Source organism: Apteryx rowi, unplaced genomic scaffold (assembly GCF_003343035.1).
Source record: "Apteryx rowi isolate R43461 unplaced genomic scaffold, aptRow1 scaffold_56, whole genome shotgun sequence".
In the NCBI taxonomy this organism is placed as follows: Eukaryota; Metazoa; Chordata; class Aves; order Apterygiformes; family Apterygidae; genus Apteryx; species Apteryx rowi.
The window spans coordinates 2145960-2168687 of NW_020450827.1; the positions used below are offsets into that span (position 1 = coordinate 2145960).

The following is a 22728-nucleotide window of genomic DNA, read 5'->3' on the forward strand; positions in this document are numbered from 1 at the left end:
TCAGCCAGTGAGTTTCATCAAAATACTCTTGCTTTAAAAGATTTTCCATCTGATCCATTTCAAGCACATCACTTCCATTTTGGTTCCCAAATGTCCATTAATTTTGCTTACGGCACCGCTGGACTGTAAGTATGAGAGTCTATACTCCGTTGCATGTTTTTCCCTTTTTTAGAGCCCGAAAAGTAATTATAGTGTCAACAATGAAGCACAATGAAGTAAAAATCAAAAGCACCCTCCACAGTGTACAGCCTGTGTCTTAAATGTACATGCACCCAAGTTTCTTTGTTTCTGTTGCATCAATTGCCAATGTCCTTTTGGTTCAACATAAGCTTTAATGCCCATGTCTGAAGTTTGAAATATTACTGCTTGACCATTAAAAATAAGAAAAAATATATATATAGCTATCTTTTTTTAAAAAGAAAAAAAAATTAAACAAAACAGATCTTTGAAGAGTAATAAACACTTAAGAAGGAAACATAGCTGACCCATCCCACCCAAGCCCTTGCCCTCCCCGCCCCCTTTAATTTTTACCTGTGGTTCTCCTTCCCTGGAACCGTGCAATGTAGAAAAATCAAATATACAAACAAAACTCTTAATCCATCCCTTTATGTAGCTAGAGTGAAATCTATTTTTTTTAATAAGAACTTGACAATCTTTCTTTAATATTTACATTGAGGAATTTGTTTGAAAGTTTAAAGCAAAGAAAATCCTGAAGTTCTCAGTGCGTACTGCATTTCCACAGTCTGCGGAGTTTGCTTTATCCCCTTCCCTTTGTTTGTGTTGGAACATTTGTAACTGGAATGGTCGATTTTAGTTTCTTGCCCTGGTCTCTTCTGAGATGAAAAGTCCCTCAAAAGAACTCGCCACTCCGCCCCCTGAAGAAGTTGTCTCCATCATTAGTTTGGTATTCTCTCAATGTAAATGGCTGGAGCAGCCGAACGCGCAATTGTAGCTATGAAGCTGTGGTCTCGACTGAGTTCCAGGTTGGTTGTCTCAGTCTGCTCCCGGGACATGGTATCGTACCCCTTATTTACATGGAGAGGCTTATGAGCTTGGCAGTATCCGATCACTGGTTGGTCATAACTGTAATAAGGTAAAGTCTTCATGTGGTGAGGTACCTGCACCAGAGAAAGAGATCAGAAAAGAGAAACATGTAAATAATGTGTTTAGTCATGCATTTGTACAGCACCTAGCACAATGCAGTCTCAAATACAACGGGTGCTCAACACATCTGCAATATAAACAATCACTGCACTTTTCAGTTCTTGCAGCAAGACAAAGCTTTGATGCTCTTAGGCTGTTCATAGCACATGCACTTCCCTCTTAGCAAGACTACTTAAAACCATATTAGTCAATGGGTCCACTTGTAGATGGAAGTTGCATCTAGTGAAAGCCTATGTAATACACAGATTTTTTCCGGCCCTTTGCAGCATGATGAATTCCCTTTTGAATTTCCTAGATTACAGGAAGTTACACTTAAGCAATCCATCTGCGGCCAGATTTTCAAAATGGTCTAGCGTGCTGAATTCTGACCTCTTTTGGACAATCTGTCTATGATGGTTACACTGAAAACCTTTAAAAAACTGGCCCTTCTCTCAGTGCCTTGAAAGGGGCTGAGCACTTTTACAAAACCCAGACCAGTCTGAGCGTGTCAAAGGACTGGAAAACCTGGCTGCCAGCACATGCAGCTCTCAGCACAGCCGGAACACATGTTTACATGGTCCTATGACTGGCCCTACAACGAAGCTGCTTGCCTGACGTCATGATTTCTTGGGGTCCTTTCCTCTTACAACCTCACTGAGACAAACACTATCAGAGAGCCTCAACTGATGCTCACTGGAGCTGTGCACAGCCACACTTTGTAAAGATGGTCATATATTTGAAAAGATCTATCCTGAATCCCGTGTCTCTTTTTTATGTAAATACTCAGAAACTGCCAAAGTCCCCCCTTCTTTATTTTATAAATGACCTATGCTTGCAAATGTTAATCCTAGAAGTAAATGTGATTTATGGCACAACATCAAATACAAATCTTTGTAGATAATTTTATCATCTGCAAGAAATGAGCTGATCAAGTAGAAAGAAATAAGCTTTCAGAAAAAAACATACACTGCAGGAGATACAGGCAAGAGTTTATTCTAACACTGCTAGAAAACCTGAGCTCATTATAGCTGGAGATATCCTGCACATAATTCAATCTTGTAACAAATGTTTTTTTATTTTCCATGCTGAACTTTAAATGAAGACTACAGAGCTAATTTATCACAAATTTTCATTGCATGGTGCACTTCATTCAAATAGGCATGAAAAAAGCAATGCATCTCAAGGACATTATGGCTAAGTATAAGTTTTGCAGGGTTAGAGTTCCTCTTGCATTTGGATCTAATAAGCAGTTAAGATTTCCCCCCACCCTTTTCCCTGCAGAACCCTGGAAAGATTCCAAAACTCTCCCACTAGCTGGAATTTAGCTGAAAACTTCTTTGTTTTACATGGCAGTTGAATGGCAAGAATGCAAAAGACAAGCTGCTCAAAAGCATTTGATGAGACAACTGTGTTCACTTGTGGATCAAATTCAGTCATAGTGCAAGAAACTGTAACTTCCATTGGATACAACAGTATTTATGTCAATTCATATTAGGGCTTGAATTTGTCCTCAGCCTTTAAGGCAACTCTTTATGATTCCATAAAAGCCAAAACGGTTTTCATTCTGTACAGTTTAGAAATTGAGGTCCTGGCTTTACAGAAATAATACACAATATTAATAGACATCACAAATTGTGTGCATCATTGTTTGTTTCCTTCTTTTCTCCAAACTGGAACTAAAAGGATCCAGATATCAACAGCATCCCTTTAGTAAGAAGTGCCAACAATCCTCCCTGCAAAAACTAGTTCTTAGGATGACTCTCGACTCAAGGTACCAACCACAGGAACAGTTTGATCTTTCCTGATAAAATGTTTCTAGATCAACATCAAAGCCTTCAGAGGACTGTCCCTCACAAAATGGAGTGTCCTTTCCTTCCCTGAAACTATTTCTCCAAAACATAATGTGTTGCATTTCCAGAAATACATGAGGGATCAATGGGCATTTAAAGTGATAGACTTTTATACTGTTCTATTGTCTTACATTTACTCCAGGCCAAATGACAGTAAATGAAAATCAGGCCCACAAAAGCCTTTTCAGAACATGGCCTTGACTGCAGAAATCATTGCAAATGTAGACAGGTGTAAGACCACTCCTTTTGGTATATGTAAAAAGGATGGATGAAGACACCAACCATTCTAAACCAAGCTGACACTTGTATATTTTTCAAAGACCAAAAAAACATATTTAGGAACATCTAAGTTGCTGAAAATTAATTTTATAAATATTTTCGCTCCAGATTCTAAAGTAACTTCTATTTCATTTCATTATTGCTATGGAATTAATGCCTGAGACACCTAGACAAATGTCACCTTGGACATGTCATTTTATGATCTGGAAAGTGAGAATATTATTTCCTGCCCCAGTTTACCCTTGGAGACTAGAGCTCTTTGAGGCAAGGGCTGTCTGTGCAGGGACTAAAACAACACAACTGCAACCTAAGCTGGGCCCTGTAAGATGCTATGGCCTCTAATCGACAAATAAAAATGCAGACAACCATAGCAAAAAAATCCAAACAGGTCACTGCATGCCTCAGTAAATAAAACAGACCTCAGTATTCTATGTTGTCATTATCTCTGGGCCTTTTATATGGCAGATGCATTTTTTACTGGCTAGAAAGCTGAAGTAAGGCTGAGAAGTTACCTGACAGCAAATAAAGGTAGAGCCAAGAAAAGAATCAAGATCCTCAAGCAGGGTTTCCTTTGCTCTCTCCTCCATGCCACACTGCTGCCACTAACCACAGACATTTATACTAAAAAATTCTTTAAATTTAGTTTTGGAACATGCTCAATTGTAAACGAAGATAAAGAGCTGCTCAGACGGGTACACAACAGATATAAAAATAACCCCTCTCTTCCTTTCATATAATCTGTCAGAACTTCTGATTCAGTTCTCGGCTTTATGTGTTCACTCACGATTATATTCCATGACAGCACAGTCCAGTGAAACGAGTGAAGCTGAGGGATGGGATACACAATGCCAAGACATTTAGCAGAGGATGATGCACCAGTACTTATTTGTTCACAGCACTTTCTGAATCATTTCTATTTCCTCTTCTAAAAAATGATACTGTCTAATATTCACCTAAAGTGATTTAAACTTTTTGAAGCAGGAGAAGCATAAATCAACAAGAGAATGCACTCCAAAGTCATTCACGTACACGTGGTGGACATTTTGTTTTAGCCCATGTATATCATCAAATAGGTTGTCATCTTCTGCTCTTCCGCCTTACTGTAAGGTAGCCTACTGTCTATCAGATGTTGCAGATAGTTGATTAAGACAGTGAATGAATCTGTTATTTGAAGAAAGCATTGACTTTATTAACCAAGAAGCTTATTGCTTTAGAAGCACTTTAAGTGTTCAGTGAGGGTTTTAGGCTAACGGCCTGGATTAGTTAGCTAGTATTAATTTCTGAAGTCTATACCTCTGTAGATCTTCCTGCTAAATATAATAAACATTGCATCTTAACAATCACACAATCAAAACAACTGTTCCATTACAAGCAAAATTTACATAAACCTGTAGCTACAGTTAAGATTAACCTAAAAGATTTAATGGTGGAAATTTAGGAATGAAAGTCTTCCTGTTTGGAATAGAACTGATATTGGAGGGGTTAATGGCTCAACAATCTTGTTGCCATATAACTCCTTACAAAACAAGCAGGACTAACTTGGGTTTACCTGAGATTCATTTTACCTCAGGTTCAGAAATTCTGGATCTGTATTAAAAAGGTATTTCTCAAATTTCCCTGTCCAGTTGTCCTTTGAAATTCAACAGTGACATTCAGTCATTCCAACATACAAATGCATGTACCCCCATACCAGTTCAGGCAGTATTTTTATGCTATGCTCAGCAGCTTTACTTGCATATGTCAGAAATATAGGGAGGTAAATTACTTACCTTACAGTATAAAATTATGATGACTATTACACAAGAAATTCTTATTTAAGAGCTCTTTCAGTGATAAGAATTCAACTTGGACTCCTGCTTCTTATAGGTGCAGCCATTAATACCTAATTGTTACCAAAACATCAATAAAAATTCTTATTCTGAAGCTTGAAGAGTACATCAGTAAAGGTGAAACTTGAATCTATTACTTTACAATTTGATCAGTTATCCACTGAACTTGGTGTGAATATATTAATTAGCTTTAAAAAATATTGGATTGGGCCCTATATGAATATCAAGTGATCTTACTTTCAAAATACTTTTCTCTCTCTACTGCCTTTCATAGTATATTAAACAACCTCATAAATCCTTAATTGTTAACTACCTCGTAACAGCAAGCTACGGACAACCTGAAATTCAGCCCTGCTATGAACTCTGCCTAAGCAATGACACCTCTCTATCAAGTAATGACAAGAGAGTTTAACAAAACACTACTTTCCTTATGCTGACTGCAACTCCTGCTTAAGTATTTTCTTCTCTGCTCACAGCAACAGATCTATTGCAGTGAAGACAAGTTGAGGATGAGACAGGGATTAACTCCCTACCTCACACAGATCACCTGCATTTTAGCAAGATCCAATCACTAACAGTCCCATTTTGAAATAATTTCCTGGTAAACTGTTAAATCAAATTTTGGAAATATAGGTTTTCAAAAAAGACCTATTTTGTGTTGGAAATGTTGTGATTTTTTTCTTAAAGCTTAATTTTGAAGAAAGATCTTCAATCATGCATTACCCAACAAATAAAATTCTTTCCTGAGAAACATGAGTAGTCATTGATGTCTAAATGACTCACTGTACCAGAATTATCATAGAAGGACAGGTGTGTGATAGAAGGAATGAGTGGCAATCCCATTACAGTGACTGAAGGAGGCAGGGGGTGGGAGGCAGAGTGGGAGGGGGTTCACTTTATTTTTTATGCTGAGAGCAGAACATTGTGAAGGGACAAACTGTTACAGGATCCTCAGATAAGTAACTGCTTTGGGAAGAACCTAAAATATGGAGCACAGCGACAGCAGTGATGGACTTTCTGAGAACCAGGCCATTTCAGCTGTCTCAGTTTGGGTACTTAAAGTAATTGGCCTTATACTTTCACTGTTTGGACCCTGCAGTGTACGTGTTTTCAATACTGTTGCTTGTGTTTGCAAAGAGAAGGAACACTGTTTTTTAAACTATAGACATGCTCCATTCATCCTGATGGAAAGTGAAACAGGACAACCACCACTGTCTTGCATTAGGTATTTTTCCTTCACAAAAGCAAAAACAAAGCATGAATGTTCTTAGGCAGTTGAATACTGTCTGCTTTCACATTTGCTGGTATGTACTCTGCAATCCAGGTAAACTAATTTATGTGTAAGTACTTGCCTAGTTAATGATTACATGATTAAATTACACAGAACTTTAGAAGTTGTCCATATGTAGTGGAAACTCAGAGTTACGAGATATGGAAGCTATGCTTTCTCATTAGTGCTAATACTTAGTCTCAGAACACCATGACTTCATTGTTGAATTGATATCATAGCTGTTGGTAAATCAAATTCAGGATTCATTTTACACCCTATCATAATTTAGAGTAAAATAAGCAAGATATACTATCATAGCTTTATGATTAGTGAAGCACACAGCTTCACCTTAGAGACAGATTGATTAGGTACATTAGTCAGCTATAGCTGGTCTAAACAATTTTAGTGGATCTCATGCTGCTGAAAAATGACAGTTAACAGTGCTGGAAATTCTCTTTGGAGTCAATTCAGAAAAACATTCCTATTCAAGAAAATGCATAATCATACACATACTTTTAAACTTATTAAAGGGGATTAATGCATACATTTAAGTTAGTTCTGGAATATGAATGCGTACATGTTCTATTCTATTTTCAGTTGGTATAAACACAAAAGTGTCTGCCTGTTTTTTCAAAATAAACCCCTTTTGTTCTGAAATTCATCTTTCCTAGGATAATTCTCATATTGGCACAACTCAAAATCTCATTTATTAAAAAAGTTCACAGTTAAGATGTCTGATTGGTCTGTTATGATGTGGTGTAAGTCTTATGAGAACTGTTTTTACTGAAGTGATCTGCATGACATTGAAACATTTCAGGAAAACTGTCAACTTGCCTTGATCTTTATGTGAAGTTCTGCAAAATCTTTATTTGCATTAGCCTAGGTTTTCTAAGAGTTACATATACTACTGGGAACTTTGCCTGAGTTTGGTATGCCTACATTAGGCATGAAGCATTGAGCAAGATTCTTCCGGTAGGTTGAATCCTAGGTGCAATTCCCACAATCAATTTCCTGCAATTTCATGTTCAATTTCCTTCCCATTCCAACGAGAAACCACTTCTTAGCCTCTACCTATTTCCTACCAAATCAGATTAACAGTATATGCAGCTGGGAGATGAGACAGACGAGCAGGAATACTCAGTATTTAGCTAAAGGACCCATCTTACATGGTCCTGAGCCCAGGCCAGCCCACTGCCATGAAGTCGTTAGTATCACACAGAAAACCACCTAGTTTGTACCTACCAGTTTTCCCTAACAAAGCGAGGACACACTGTAAAATATCCACAGAGGGTCAGTGTCCCAGTGGGATATACGATACTGCCTGCTCCAAATCTCCTGCATGCATGTGCACCCACACTCACTCACACACATGCATGTGTTCTTAAATCACAGTTTTGAAAGTGCTGTACAAAGTAAGTACTACTTTTCTAAATAAAACATGGTATCTCCTTTAATTTGCTTCTCCACAGTGTCTTTTTTCCTTATCTTATACTTTTGTCCACCTTAACAGTCCCACAAACTGATTGTCATGGGCAGTTCCTCCTGCATCTGTTTAGCTCTCTGTATGAAGTGACTCAACATTGATACAGAGTCACACATCAGCCAGAAAGCACGTAAGACAGAATGGAAAAGGCTTAGTGATCTCATCAGTCCACTTGGATCTTATCAGTCCAGTTGGAACTGTGGCTAATGCAGAGTCCTGCTAGACACTGAAATACAGCTGCTGAATATATTTTGGACCAAACAGGACAGTGCATTTTGCAGACTGCAGCTTTCAAATATGAGTCAAAACAAGCAGTGAAGAGCAAGGATACAGACTGTTCTCCTAGCCAGATCTGGGGATTAAATCAAGGTCTTCAGAACCAAGCCTCAGATCTTTTGAAGTATTTAGGGGCTGGAAGAGGGCATTGGATGGCTTAATTTAAATATGGAATGGAAACTTTTTCTTTACTGAAATTTAACCTTGTGATAAAATTCTCAGAGGGTTACGGTTGGCAGGCCGAAGACCATTTCCAAGTAAAAATAAAGAGTTCAGAGGAAATTAGGAGCCTAGAGACTACAAATGACTGACAGGTGGGTCATTAATGTTATTTAATTCTTGTACTCCTAGACAGGAAAATGGGACCCCAGAATTGACACAGATTGTCAGAAGACAGGTGCTAGTATGAAAAAGGTAGAGAAACAGCAGACAAGAGACACAGGGCAGAAAACAGTACAGTTGTCAGTTACTTCTGCATTTCATATCATGGTTCTATTTATAGTTCATAGAAAAATAATTGATAATACATAAAATAACTACATGAATTAACTAAACATTAGTATATTAGATATGATTATAAGCATATTAACATTATACACCATGTTAATAGGCAACCTATGGATATAAGGGACTATATAATATGCTACAAAAGTGATTGATTAAATATATAACAAGATTAGTTGAAATACATCTACTGATTTGTTACACTCACCAACTTCTTAAACATCTATAAACTAAAAAGGCATTCTATAAAGAGAGAATTTTATATTTATTCAGGCATCTCTGTAGAGTGCTTTGCATGTTCCAAGCCCCAATATGACACCACACTGTCAGTTTCACCAATATCGTGAACTACATTTTAATTTCTCCTTTCCTTCCCTACAGACAACTTCTTATTCTTCTATCCAACTATACAAGTGCCTTTCCCTTTAAAACCAAACTTCTCAATGATTGTTTAACTAAGTGTGCTTCTCCAAAGATTAGGAGAAAAATCATGCGTACCCCACTGCTCCCTCTAAGGGCCGATTTGATCTTTCAATCACTAAATGAAAAGGTTTCCCTAAAGAAAGCTCCCAGAAAGGAGAAAATCTTTTAAGTCTTGTTATTCTTATTTGGGCAAAATATTTCTTTTAAATTGCTTTATCTGTATTCTATGGAGTATCTGTTCCTGACAAAAAGACCCACTGATGAAGAAAGTGAAGTGAGATTCATAGTAACCTTCGATTTTCCACCATGGAGGGCCGATAAGATGAACAAAGTATCTAGTTATTCTAATTGGAAAGCCATTAATATTCCTTCCAATGCTATTAGGGTAATTTCCTGTAGAATTCAATAGGAATGAAAGGCCAGTGTTTCAAAGGTGACAAGATTAGTTTTTCAAAAGCAATGCAGTGCCTGGTGGTAGTTAGCTACCTATATGCAAGAGAATCTCTCTGGGTACCTCTCTGTATCTTTGGGTGCCTAAGTACACATACTTGCAAAATTTTAGTCTCTTTTAAGGCAATTCAACTTTCATTTAGACAGTTTAATAAGGAACTTTTACTCCCTAAATACTGCATTAAGAGCTACAAAATGTAGCTCATTTGTATTTAACCTATCAGGACAAGTCAAAGGCCCATCTAGCCAAATCTCCAGGGAATCAAGAAGGAAGAGCAGCAGCACAGGTCAACAACACGGTAATAACTTCTGCAGAATAATTTCCCAACCTCCAACACACCCAACTTCAGTTAGCTTTCTAAATTGCTGGCATTTCAGTTCTGAAATGCTATAGGGCTGAAACGTCCAAGGTATTTAAGTGCCGAAAGTATTCTCATAGGCCCCAGCAGGGAAGTGAATGTAACTGTACCTGTTAGGAGACTGTATGGTTTTCAATAGCATGCTTCTAAGATCATAGTAGCATGATCCTAGCTTGCTGCACAACCAACAAAAGGCTTTAGGATAATCAGGTTTTAAAGAAAATGCAGAGCAGAAGAGAGAGGATATTCTTTACAGGGCATCTTCTTCCAGTCCCAGTACTTGCCTGCCCTGCAGCTTCCACATAAAAGATATGAGAAGTTGGAATCTCTGCCTCTCTTGACCCCTTGTTATTCACTCCAGTCCGGCCAGTATCCCTGCACTATCCATCCCAACAGATGAGAGGACTGACTGACTATACAGGGCTGCTCCACAAAGGCAAAGTTGACCTAAATATGACTTTTGAATCGCTGAAATATAATCTGAATGAGCTTCTGGATGTCTCATCGGACTGTTAAGAAATGGGAGCTTTTCCTTCTAAGTTATCTAGCAGCACAATACCCTAGAGGTTTTGCTTGGAGTGGGCTTATGGGTCTCAACCCATTTCTGACTAACATAATGCTTACAGAGCCACGTTCATAATTCACATTAATTCCATTTAATATGCCAATATTAAATCTAGCTATGGCATCCAGGCCCCCCCCTCCCGAAAGCCCTAACCTGACAGTTGTTCTCCTCTGTTGTCATTTAAAATTCAACACTCAACATCATGGCTTGTGACCTAAGACAGGAGATAATTGGGGGGGGGGGTCAGTCTTCTCAAGAGAATTTGAAGGGACCCATCTTTACAAAAAATGGGTGCCAAAAAAAAAAATCACTGGCAGAGAAATAAAGAAAAAATGCTACAGAAGCCCATGCTACTGTTGTTTCACTTGATCTGTGCATCAGATGGTCTAGTCTCCAGAGTTATTGTTCAAGAATGTCATAACAAGCTAAAAGCAGAGGAGCGAACAAAGCACTACAACTGTAAACCGAATGCAAGTTGAAGAAATTATTTAACTTCTCCTGAGAAGATTGTTAGATGGCAATTTCCTTCGCGATAGATTTCCTCTGGTGGGAGAGAATAAAGAAACTACTGGTCCTACAGACCTTCTTGGTTGTAAAACCACTGAACGCGCTTTACTAGGATGCTAAGGGGTGATGCTACGTAGCCCATCAACTCCAAGGAAAATCCATCTTCCTGAACCTCAGAGGCTACCGGTCTGTCAGTATTTGCCTAGCTATAAATATGTTACTAGTAGGTATACCTGTATAGTTCACCCCATCTATCAGTATTTCAACAAGACACTACAGAGGACTATTAGGACTTTAACTGAAGCTCATAAAAAGTTTTGAGATGCTTAAGTGTAAACTTCTACAAAAACTAATTTTATTACTAAAGCCTTTCTTACTCTGCTGGGCAAGCGTTTTCCACCATTGCTGGTCTATGAGCATATGACTTGCAAAGGAGGAATGCAACAAGCAGGATTGTTACTGCTTTCTAAACAGGCTCCTAAAATGGCAAACAGGAAAAACAGAAAAGGCAGGGTAGAGACTCACACAGTAGACAGAACATTAGTAACAAACATGGCTTCGTGCTTTAGTCATGTTCTATATACCCTGTATAGCAGAGATCAAGCAAGCAGAAAATTAATGCAAGATTGTCCAGCATTGCAGGCAAGGACATTTCACAATGATAGCGTTATTTTTTAATACTCTACAGAAAACAAATGACTTTTTTCATTCCTCTGGGCAAGTTTTATAATACGCAGGGAAATCATCAGTAAAAACATATTCGAAATCCCTGAGAAAACTGGAAAAAGATGGGTTAGAAAATATTCTTGGCTTAGCGATCTTTGATGCTACAGAACTAAGCAGATCAATTCAATTATTCTATGAAAGCAAAAACAATGGAAATAATTACTGAGTTACAGTAGTTCAGTGACACTTTTAAAGCAGAAAGGGAGGTCTGGATCAAATTAAAAAAAAACAAAAAACATGCTAAATCCTCAAAACTGCCACTGTATAACAGAAGAGGAGAGTGCAGCAAACACACAGAATCACACTGAAACACCAGAAACTAAGGTCTAGCAGTCAACCCTTAGAGAGTTGGCATGGAAATAACAAGGCCAAGATGGTTAAGAAATGGAGGAAGGGATACTCCAAGCTGTCTTTTCTCTGAGGAAATGGAAAATAGGAAGGCTTCTTAATTTCTTATCCCATATCTAAAAAGCAACAGAGAGCAGGGATCCAGACACAAGTTCAGGTTGGAACCGCCTTGGGACTGCTCTGTGTCAAGCTCTCCACTCTCCCTTTTAAAAATCTGCCAGCTGGCAAGAGTCAAGGCCATAATTACTTGCAAACAAATTGTGATGTGTAAATCTGACTGGAAGCCTCAGACCAGCTCTGAAAAAAAGTGTTCTAAGGCATTCAGACAAACAAAAATAAAGCGCCTTGACCATACAGTTAAGCACTATTGAATCTAGCCAGGAGGGGGCTGTAGAGCACACAGACATTCAGTGTCTGCTACCTAATTGCACTATGCAAACTCTGGAGTTTTAGGAAAACCAAACAAAGCATTCTCAAACCTATTCTGATGCCATGAACATTAATAAATCTATCGCAAAAATAACTGTACCTACTTAGACCGTTTTTGAGCTTGAGCTCCGCAGCAGTGATGGAGTGTCAATGAAAAGAACCAGGTTGAAAGGATCCTGCTGAAAAATAAAATCTGCTCTGCGAGCTAGATTTTGAAAACCAAAGGAGCTGCTGCTAGAAATATCTGCAGCTCACGTCAACAAGAGACAGCATGCTTGAACAATCTCTCAACCAGCCAAGCACGAGCCAAATGGTCTCCAGCTACTCTGATATTTTTCAAATTCGTTCTGTTTGGGAAAGGTAACTCCCGTGTGTCAGAAGGGATCAGCAAAGAGGCTAAGTAATTCAACTTTTTCAGGGTGTAATATTAGTTTGGTGCATTGTCGGAGTGGTGGAACAGGGGCCTGTAACTGTTAACAACCTTCTGCAAGGGATCTTTCCCTTTGACAGGTCTATACTAGTTGCAGCCATCTAGAACAAATACTCCATGTCTAGTTCATCTGTAAGATCAAGGCAATATCATGACCTGATCCCTAACTACACAAGGGTGAAACAAATTGGGAGAAGAAATGTAAGAAGAAAAATAAGCCTCTTGTAATCTAGAATCTGATGTTTACTTGTAGTGCCTTGAGGCCTCAACCGAAACTGAAACTGCACTGTGGTAAGCACTCACTGCTCATGCATTTAGTAAGAGTCCTTGCCCTGAAGAGCTTGTACTCCAGATAGGCATGACAGATGAAGGGTGGGAGAAAGGAAAATAGCAAACTAGCAAAAGATCTGGAAGCTGATGCACAGATTGAGGGACAGATTTTTCAAAGAGCTAAATACATGAATACAGATCTTCTGTCCCTAAATGACTTCCCGTATCAGGTGGCCACTATAATTGTGTACACATTAGTAAGCAGAACAGTCCAGTGCAAACACATCCGTAGATCACAAGAGTTGGTGATCAGTGCACAGTGTCCACACCATATGCATTCCAGAGAGTTTACAGCAAACTAGCTCCGGTCAGGTCCCATAAACACTTGGAGCACATTCAGTTTAGTTTCACCTCAAAGGAATTTTTTCTGTGTTCTCTGACCCTGCTCTCTGATGTGAATTGAAGCACGTTACGGACCCATATGGTCCATATGGGTGTCAAGACCCATATCAAAAGTATAATCCTAATCTGAATTAAAACACCAATACAGCTGCATCCTTCAGGAGCCTGGGATGGGACTCAGCTCTCTAGCATCCTGAGACAGTATAACAGAATTCAGACTTCCCAATTTAAAGGTGTTTTTGACTTTGACATCACAGTTTAAGCAGATACTACAAACTTCCATGCTAGGGGCTTGCCTATGGCTGCTTTTGATAGCCCTCTATACTTTCTCTCAGTTAATCCAAGGTACACAAAGTTTTCACAGAACTGAGCACTTGCAAAGCTGGATGCTTCAGCAGGTCATGCTGGGCTTCCTTCCAGAGGTAGCACACAGTGATCTCATTCCATTCCAAAATATAAGAGGAAATCTGCCAAACAACACTTCTTTGGTAGAGTCCTGGTGTCACAGCCCCCCAAAACCTGGCTAAGCGCTGAAAATACCTGTGGAAACCAGAGTTTTACACACCTCTGGGTGAGGATGGCAGCTACTATCACCCTAAGGGTGACAGTACCACTCTGGACCACTCTGCTCATTTCCTCTTTACTCCAAACTAAAAAGAGAACAACGGCGAAAATGTGATTCCAGGCCAGGGTCAGTGCACTTTTGTGGTGAAAAGAAAGAGGAAGGCTGAGAAAACGATTCTATAGTAATTGCAGCATGAAACAGATAAAAGATTGCAAAAAAGATGCTGGATTTCAATTGCACTAAGGCTTCTCTCTCAGGAATACAGAGCAAACTCTTGAAAACACTTTCTACATAGAGGGTCTCTTACACTGCCATCAGTAAGCCTAGAATAAGCAGAAGAAGGCAAAAATATGGAGCACCCTGTTTAAAGATACTTTCTTTACCTTTCTTCTGCCCCAAACCAAGAATGGAGGAAATGAGATTCCCTGCTTTGAATTCTGTGTAGGAGAACAGAGATTTCAAGGTATTCAGAAGCAAACCGGGAGGGCAACAGGTATATGAGGATGAATATGGGATCCAAGAAAGGCAATTTATCTCAATGATTTGAGTTCAGTAAAAAGAGCATAAGGCACTGGCCATTTCTGCATACCCCTTAACATTATACATAATAGTGTTTTCCAATTAGTAACAGAATGGGTTCGTGAGATTATTGTGCATTTCAGGAGCCAAATGATAACCCATCCTCTGCACACTGGGGGACTGATGTATGCTTTGGCAACAGGAAATAATTCTGACTTGCACAATGCAAGATCTAATGCATATGTATCTTCCACAAAGCAAAAGTAAGGAAGGGGGACATGTCCCATACAGTGAACGGGTAGAGGGCTGACAGCCCAAGGGTCCAGTTGCTTTTCACACAGAAAGACATTTTGTCCAAATTATTTTCACTGGGACTTTTTCAGATGAAGATTAGGTAAAGTGCAGCTCCCTCGCCCTTCAAGTTCGGTAGGATCAATGATGCAGAACTGGAAAAAGTTACAACTGCAACAAGCTACAACAATCCTACAAAGGAAGCAGCGGCTGACTCTGTCCTGTTCTGGATGGCTTCATCATCAATAGACAAGCAGCTGTGCTCAAAAGCACCAACAGAGAATACACATGACTATGGGACTGTCAATGTTTGGGATATGCCACTCTGAAGACCATGGTTAGTCTGGTATAGGATGGATCAACCTCAGATCTGTTTTAATGCAAATAGAGCTGTTGGCAGAGCAGCTGAAGAGGAATTATTGCTTAAAGGGCAGGGTGAAGGACTAAGAAACTAGGGTGCATTCTCAGCTCTGTCACTAACCTGCTGCTGGCAAAAGGCAACTCACTCGCCTACTGTTTCCCTGTTCCTGTTCCACCCATTAGACACCTCATCAAATCCCACTTCCTTGTTCTTTCATTCAATCAGCTGAGCTACGCTCACAGTATCAGCATCAAATAAGCCAGTCAAATAAGTACAATTAGTTAAGCAAGTTTAAACATAAATACAAATAGGAATCCACAGAGGCCAACAAATCCATGCATATCTCTACACAGATGATAATACTAAAATTCTAGATTCAGAGCAAGCATACTCCAGATCCATCAATTCTCACCCATAAGGTCTTTGCAAAATTTTATAAAAAGCCTGTTTACAGCCTGCCACATTCATGAAGTCAAATCACAGTTGCAAAAAGAGCAAACAAACAAAAGTTGTTTGCCCTTGTGCTGCATCTTTCATCCAAGGGCTCTACAATCATTATTCAGATTAAGTCTTGCATTGCTGCTTTGAGGCAAATAGACATCATTATCCTCATTGTACAGATAAATAACAAGAGGTCAAAGAACTCCCCCAAGGCAATGCAGAGAGTTAAATACCTGCATCAAAGGTTTTAATAAAGACAGATATCACTATTCATACTAAGAAAACAAGGAGACTGAGAAAAGAGGAGTTGAAGCTGTTATCCCAGCATCAGATAACTGGGCTTGGATCTTGGGTCTCTAAGATAATTCCACCTTAAGAGTTCTCTCCCATTTCAACAACTAATATCAGCTGTATCTGGAAGCAACTATAATCATATAATGCACCTTAATGCACCCCTGTGCTTGCTTATTGCAATGTTCTTCAAACAAAGCAAGTGAAAGGTGTTCTACAGTAATCAAATACTTAAACGAAGTTTCTGGTCACCTTGTCTCTGATCATTGTTTCTCATTGCTTTCTGGCACTGCTTGCTTGGTGCCTCACTTCTGAGAGTGTATTACTTCAGGCCTCGTTACGCTCTTGTGCATCCTCCCTGCGGCCTTCTTTGCGAAGAGAAGGTTCGTGACAGTGCAACTTGTAACACTCCCCTCTGTGGATGACTGTCGACCCGGCAGTTCTGGCTGTTCTCTCAGCTGTCTGGGTCACTCGTCAGGACCCGGCAGCTGTCAGAACCAGCCTTGCTACTCATCCAGCATTTTTGATGTAGATGTTTCAAAGTTCCTGAATAATAAAGTCTTTTATATATTCAGTATCTGTGTATTTCTCTAATCCATGCATTTTCTACTAGACTTTTGGCTAGGGGTAATGCTAATTACATACTTAGATACATGGCTCTGTTGTGTGATATGGCCCAAATATAATCAGTCACAAGGACCACACTGGCAAAAGATTTTTTTTTTGGCACTAGAAGGGGCACTGTAAGTTTCAGAATCTTAAAACCTGGCTCCAGTGTCCCAGATCGCTAAACTGAGAGTCATTAAATCAATTAGAGATGGTCTCCGATTCGGGCTAGTAAAACTATTATATTGTTTCTGCAGCCTTTTGCTTTATTTCCATCAAATCCAACTGTTTTTATCCTTTATCAAACCAACAGCACTTTTCCATAAGGCACTGTAAGCTTTCTGGTGATCTTTAACCACAGCTACATAAGAGTGCAGAGTAGAGTGGGGCTCTGATCACAATGAGGCTTACAGCATTTGCTATAATTCAATAGTAATCATAATTTGTTATAGAAGGGACAAGAACAATGGGGTCCTTGTGTAAAATAGAGTCCTCTGGGTGCCACCTTAATTTAAATAATAAATATAACCTTTTTTAGGCCTGTGTCTTCTCCCACTCATATAAACGAAAACAGAGAAGGGCTAGTTAAGTATCCATTAGTTTCCCAGTAATTATGTTATTCCCCTACCTCTTCTTTGCCCTGAAATAAAGTACATAACCTTGCATCAAAACACAAACGTTATATAGCAGTTATATTCAACTTTTCCAGTGGCTCTAGAAGAGACACAATACTGACTGCTCTAAGGAAGAGCCTCAGAGCCCTCACTCCCTCTTTATAAACAAGCTACTTAGGTGAGATGAGGTAAGGTGAATGATAGCAGCGCAAAGAACTGGTTGCCAGCTGGACAATGGTTGACATGGTTACCCTTTTCCTTTTTGTGTTACAGGTATGTAGTGAGTTCAGCTTCAAAACCTTACTACAATATAACACAAGGCAATGCAGTCTCTTCCTATTACCATGGAAGAAAAGAATGTGCCATTGACAGACTTCTGTGCCCTTTTAAAGCAGAACAGCTCTGACATCAAAGCTCACAGCACTCCTCTGCAATAGTTATTCACTGTGTCTTTGTGGTCAGGAACTAAAACATTTTTATGAAGTTCTAAGGGAAAACATTATCTCCTGAAAATGAGTCTCTTGTAGTAAGTGCTGCAAATAATGAACAGCTGCACTGTTTCCCTTGGAAGGTGAAATGAAGGAAATGCAGTCTTAATGTGCATTTAAAGCAGGAACGAGGTCAGTCTCCAAGATGTTTAGAGGCCATAATGGAAACATTCAGTTGTCAAAGGGAACATTCACAAAAAATTGACAGCTAGGTAGGATGCATTACTTAGAGGCGTGTTTATCTATCAGAAGGAAAATAGCTGCAGATTAGAAGGGAGTGTGATCAACCATGGCTTAGCTGTAACCTCTACCATATGTTTTTCATATGATAAACTGGGGGGGGGGAGAGGGGGCAGCACTATCTTTTTTTTTCTTTCTGCTTCCCTGCAAGTGGGGCCTAGGCATCACAATACAAAAAGAAAATAATCAAGTACATCCATCTTCACAAAATGTCCTTTCGTTGAGGGCTCTGCTGCACTTGTTCACAGAAATGACAGTTCTCTCAGCATACCTGATGCAGTGTGAATTTGTAGTCTAACACTGTGATGACAGTTCTTGTGCTCATACTCTGCTGCAAGACTCATAACCAGTCCCCTTAACTATCCTGGTATCCTTCAATCTCCTTTTAAAGGGAGCGGTTGTCATCCTTTCCTTTAATTTCTAGCTAGTGGATATTTCAGTCCAAAGACCTTGGTTTCCAGGTCATTCTACAACATTCTGTAATAGCAAACTCAACCTGGACTGCCCCACATATATTAATGTTGCAGTGTTTTTCTCTATATGCGCCATCCAAAATAGTGTCCAAAAAAAAAAAACAACAAAAAAACCAGCAAAACCATACTGAAGCCTAAGCCTATTTTTTTAAACACAGCAAAACATTAATATTTTATGTTCCCTTTGTGATATATGCAGTTGCTTGAACTTTATGAAGTGTGGAGAGAAAAGTTTACAACAAAACAGAAAAATAAATATTAGAAGTGGATACGAAATCCACTGAAGAGAACTGAAGGACCCGCATGCATAAAACATTGACTGGTATTCCAAGCAATTCTCAGATAGACTATTTTATTGCAGGCTAAATACTACACAAACTTTTTGACATACAAGTATATTAGGTTGAAACTACAGAAGGATAAACATGGAAAAAAGCATGTTTATTTCTTTTTTGGCTGTACATGAGTGGTGGGAAGTGACAGTCACAACTTCTAACTACAGTTTATTCCCTCATATTCATGGAATTGCATACCTTGTTGGACTCATGATTGCTTTGGTGTGAAATACTGTTTAGACCAAGCTCAGAAATCATTTAGAAAAGACCTCAGATCTGGTGACTAGTAAAACCAAGTAGAAAGGACAGGAAGTTTTTCTTGCGGTATTTTGATCCAAACCAAGCTAAACCTGAATTTCTTAGAAGAGGCATTACCAAAGGAATTTTAGAACAACAGAAAGTTCCTTTTTGGCTGTTCTTATTGATTCAAAGATGCAATTTTCTCTCAATTTGGTTAATTTCAGAAAGAAGAAATATATATATTGATGTTTTCCTTTTCCTTTTTCATTTCTCATCCAGATTTTTCAAACTACTGTTGGAAGTCATTGTTTTAATAAAAAAATAAAAACAATCTGAGGCAAGCTGACAATTTTTCTCCTTCCCTCCCTTCTTTTACCTCCCCCTTCTTCACATACCTACAAAATACATACATATATGCACAAATTCCACCATTTCATGATGGCTTTTCCAGGAGAGAAATCACTGTTGCTTTATTTTCTGATTTGTTTAGAAAATGAGATTTTGAGTGCCTTTATTCAAGCGTTGCTAAGAACTGAAAATATGTATTTTCTTTCATTTAAGGTATCAGGTGATTTTTGTTCATTTCCCTTCTTAGCTTTTTCTGTTTCTAAAAGAAACTTTGTTTCGAAATGTCTTAAAACTGAAAATGTAGAAAGATCCCTGAAAATTAAACATAAACTTTAATATGTCTCAAAAAAGTCTCCAGGGCTTTATTTTAGCAATAAAAGCTATACACACCTACATGCAAATATATAAATGCACACATCTCCTTTAGTTCCCCCCCTCCATCTCCCAAAAATACCCTCAGTAATTGAGCTGGAGAATTAATTCACATTAGAATGAAAATGAATTCTAATTCTGAGCAAAGGGCTTAAGCCAAAATCCTCTGAGGGTAATGTGAATCCTTCCATTAATTTCAGTGCATTATGGTCACATCATAAAAGCTTAGAATATCAAGATGGTCTGTTATTTTTGGAGGTATTTTATTTGTAACTGGGTATCTTGGTTTGTTTCCCAGATGTGCCACGAATGTCATGTGCTGTCTACATTAGGTACTTAATCACACTTTGCCTCCTTTCCAATCTGTAAAATGGAGATAATAACTTAACCTCTCTTGGTTTTGTCTAGATTATATCCAAGCCAGGAGCTGTCTCTCATTATAACAACAGCACAGAAGCTGCCACACTGGAACTCTGATCCTAGCCTGAGACCTTGAGGTGCTTGTGTAACACAAAATAATTAATTCTGGTCCTGCTGAAGACAAACAAGGCCCTTGCAATTGATTTACCCAAATTCAGGATGTCCTCTCAGACAAGAAAGGAGCCAGAATTGCTTTTCCCTTTCCTTTTTACAGAAACCAGACCCTTCAAGCGATGATAACCGTAATTACCAAAACACAGTATCTTTTCTGTTCTGTGGAGTTGTACTTTACCTAACCTAGATATGAGACACAGTTCTCAGTCTGTAACACTGCAATTTTTGTGCTATCTTGAACACAGATATTCCTTTGAAAATCAACCTTAATGGTGGCACACAACAGAAACTTCTCTCCCTCCATGCACACACTCTCAGAAGCAAGTATAAACTGTACGTATATATTGTGTAAAAACAACGGCAACACAATAGCTCTAACAAAAGCCTTGTCCCATTGAATATTCATTGGGAGAATAAACCGCAAATCTCTTCTGTCCCTAGCTTTCCTATTGCATTTGTGTTTACCCAAGCCTGAGACCTCAAATATGTTAATATACTTAGTATGGTTATGGAATCATTATTCTGGTGTCTAGCAAACTAAATCCATGGCAATTTTAGCTTGCACCAGATTAGTTTGACCAAATAAATATCAAGTTAGGTTTATAGTAGAGCCCTACTAAAAAAAAAAGATGTTATATTTGCTATTTTTATTATTCAGTGACTGACATAAGCAATAGACACCCCACAGTTGTTAGTTTGGCAAATTCATACTACAAGAGTCCTTAGAAGTCTGGGATGAAGACCATCTGGGACCTAGTAATTTGTTGCCATTCAGTTTATTGATCTGCTCTAAAATCTCTGCTACTGATTCATCTGTCCTCAGTGCATAAGAACTTAGATTAGATCCTGCATCAACAAGAAGTTTTCCAGTTGTTCCAGTGAATACTAGTTCAGGACTCTGGCTGGCCATTTCCATCAAATATCATTACTGATTTTAAGCCTGATCTGGATACAGCAATTTCTTTAGACACATTTCACCCCTTAATTTTTTTTTTTAATCTTTAAATAAAGGGAAGTAGGATCACTGATGTAGACTGAAATATCACTCCTTGAAGTGTATGGAACTATCTCCATGCATAAAGTTAATCATGTGCTTAATAATTAACAAGAAACAAGCTTTGAGTGTACAGTATTTTACAGCTTGTGGCACTGACAAACTGTTTACATAATCCAATTCACGCAACAGCAGCAAATTCTTAGCATAGTGTAATGAAAGACATTTGTCTTCTACTACACACTTAGTCAAGTGAGATGAGAGAAACAAGGGCTTTTTGCACTTTGTTTTGCATTAATAGGGATTCTCTTCATTCACTGTAATAAGAAAGCTGTGACTCTTAGTAACTCCACTTCTCAAAGCTTTTGAAAGAAGGTGATGGAGTCCCTGTTCTTACAAAAACTGGTGGACGTTTCTTACTTGTATAGGCTTTGTGTCATTTAATCTCATACTTGCTAGTCATGCCTTCCCTTTAAAGAAAATCCATTACTTTAAATTTATCCCTAAAAGTAATACTGACTTTACATTTTTTTGAGTAAGGTGATTTTTTTTAATTAATTAATTAATTAATTTTTATTTCCCTTGCCCCAGTTCCATATGTTTAACCACATACAAAGCTCAGAGAGCTTAAACCAGCTTTGAAGTTTTGGTAACTAAGGAAAACACCATAAGAATCTGTATCTTTTTGCCTTTTTAATTTGGCAAATCAATGTAAAGCAGTAAAAAAAATTGCAAAGAGTTTTCTTCTTTGTTGATATGATTCTCTTTTTTTACTTTTATTTTTTAATTCCTTCTTTATACCACAGCACTTTCAAGATATGTTGATTTGTTGATTTCAGGAAGATCAGAGAGAGCAAAATATCTTATCTGCATTTGCAGTTTTGGGTCCCTTGTACAAAACCCTACCAGTTTCAGTAGGACAACTTATATTTCAGAGAGAAAACCCTTTAAAAGCTTTACAAGAAAGCAACAGACTTTGTTGCTGGTCATTTATATTGGGAAACCCTCTATCTAGAAGCAACATTGTGACAGTGTACAGTTTCAGACTCTGTTTCCAGAGTTTGCTTGTTTTTTCTTTTACTGAATTTTTTAGAGTCACAATGGATGGAGGACCAAGATACTCAGTTGTCTAAAGATGGAAACAGATTCATCTAGTGACTTTCAAAACTGCTTTCAGGGGTGAAAATTGTTGAAATCAATGCAAGTTGGGTCTTAACCTTCCAAGACAATTCTGTAAATCCCATAAAACACTTTTCTTGCATCTTTAAGCTACCTGAAAGCCTTTGGAAGCCTGACTCCAACATTACATGTGCTTAGAAAGGGGTGGCAGTTCAGATGAGCTTTTAAAACCTTTTATTATAAAACAGATTCAATCCTGCTGTTTCTTCAAATTTGCAGTGTAGAGCCCAGTGCAGAAGGAGAAGCTGACCCCTTGTAGATATGCAAGATGTCTCCAGCGTTTCTGATAAAATC

The 22728-nt window shown here is 38.5% G+C and overlaps 1 protein-coding gene across 1 annotated transcript in view; it reads right to left on the minus strand.

Moving 5' to 3' along the window:
- Positions 1 to 896: 896 nt before the first annotated feature.
- The window catches only part of LRRTM4 (leucine rich repeat transmembrane neuronal 4), a 215295-nt gene continuing 193463 nt past the window's right edge, over positions 897 to 22728 (minus strand). The window contains exon 3 of the mRNA XM_026081690.1: positions 897 to 1118. Coding sequence (XP_025937475.1) covers positions 897 to 1118 — 222 coding nt within the window. The remainder of the gene's footprint in view (positions 1119 to 22728) is intronic.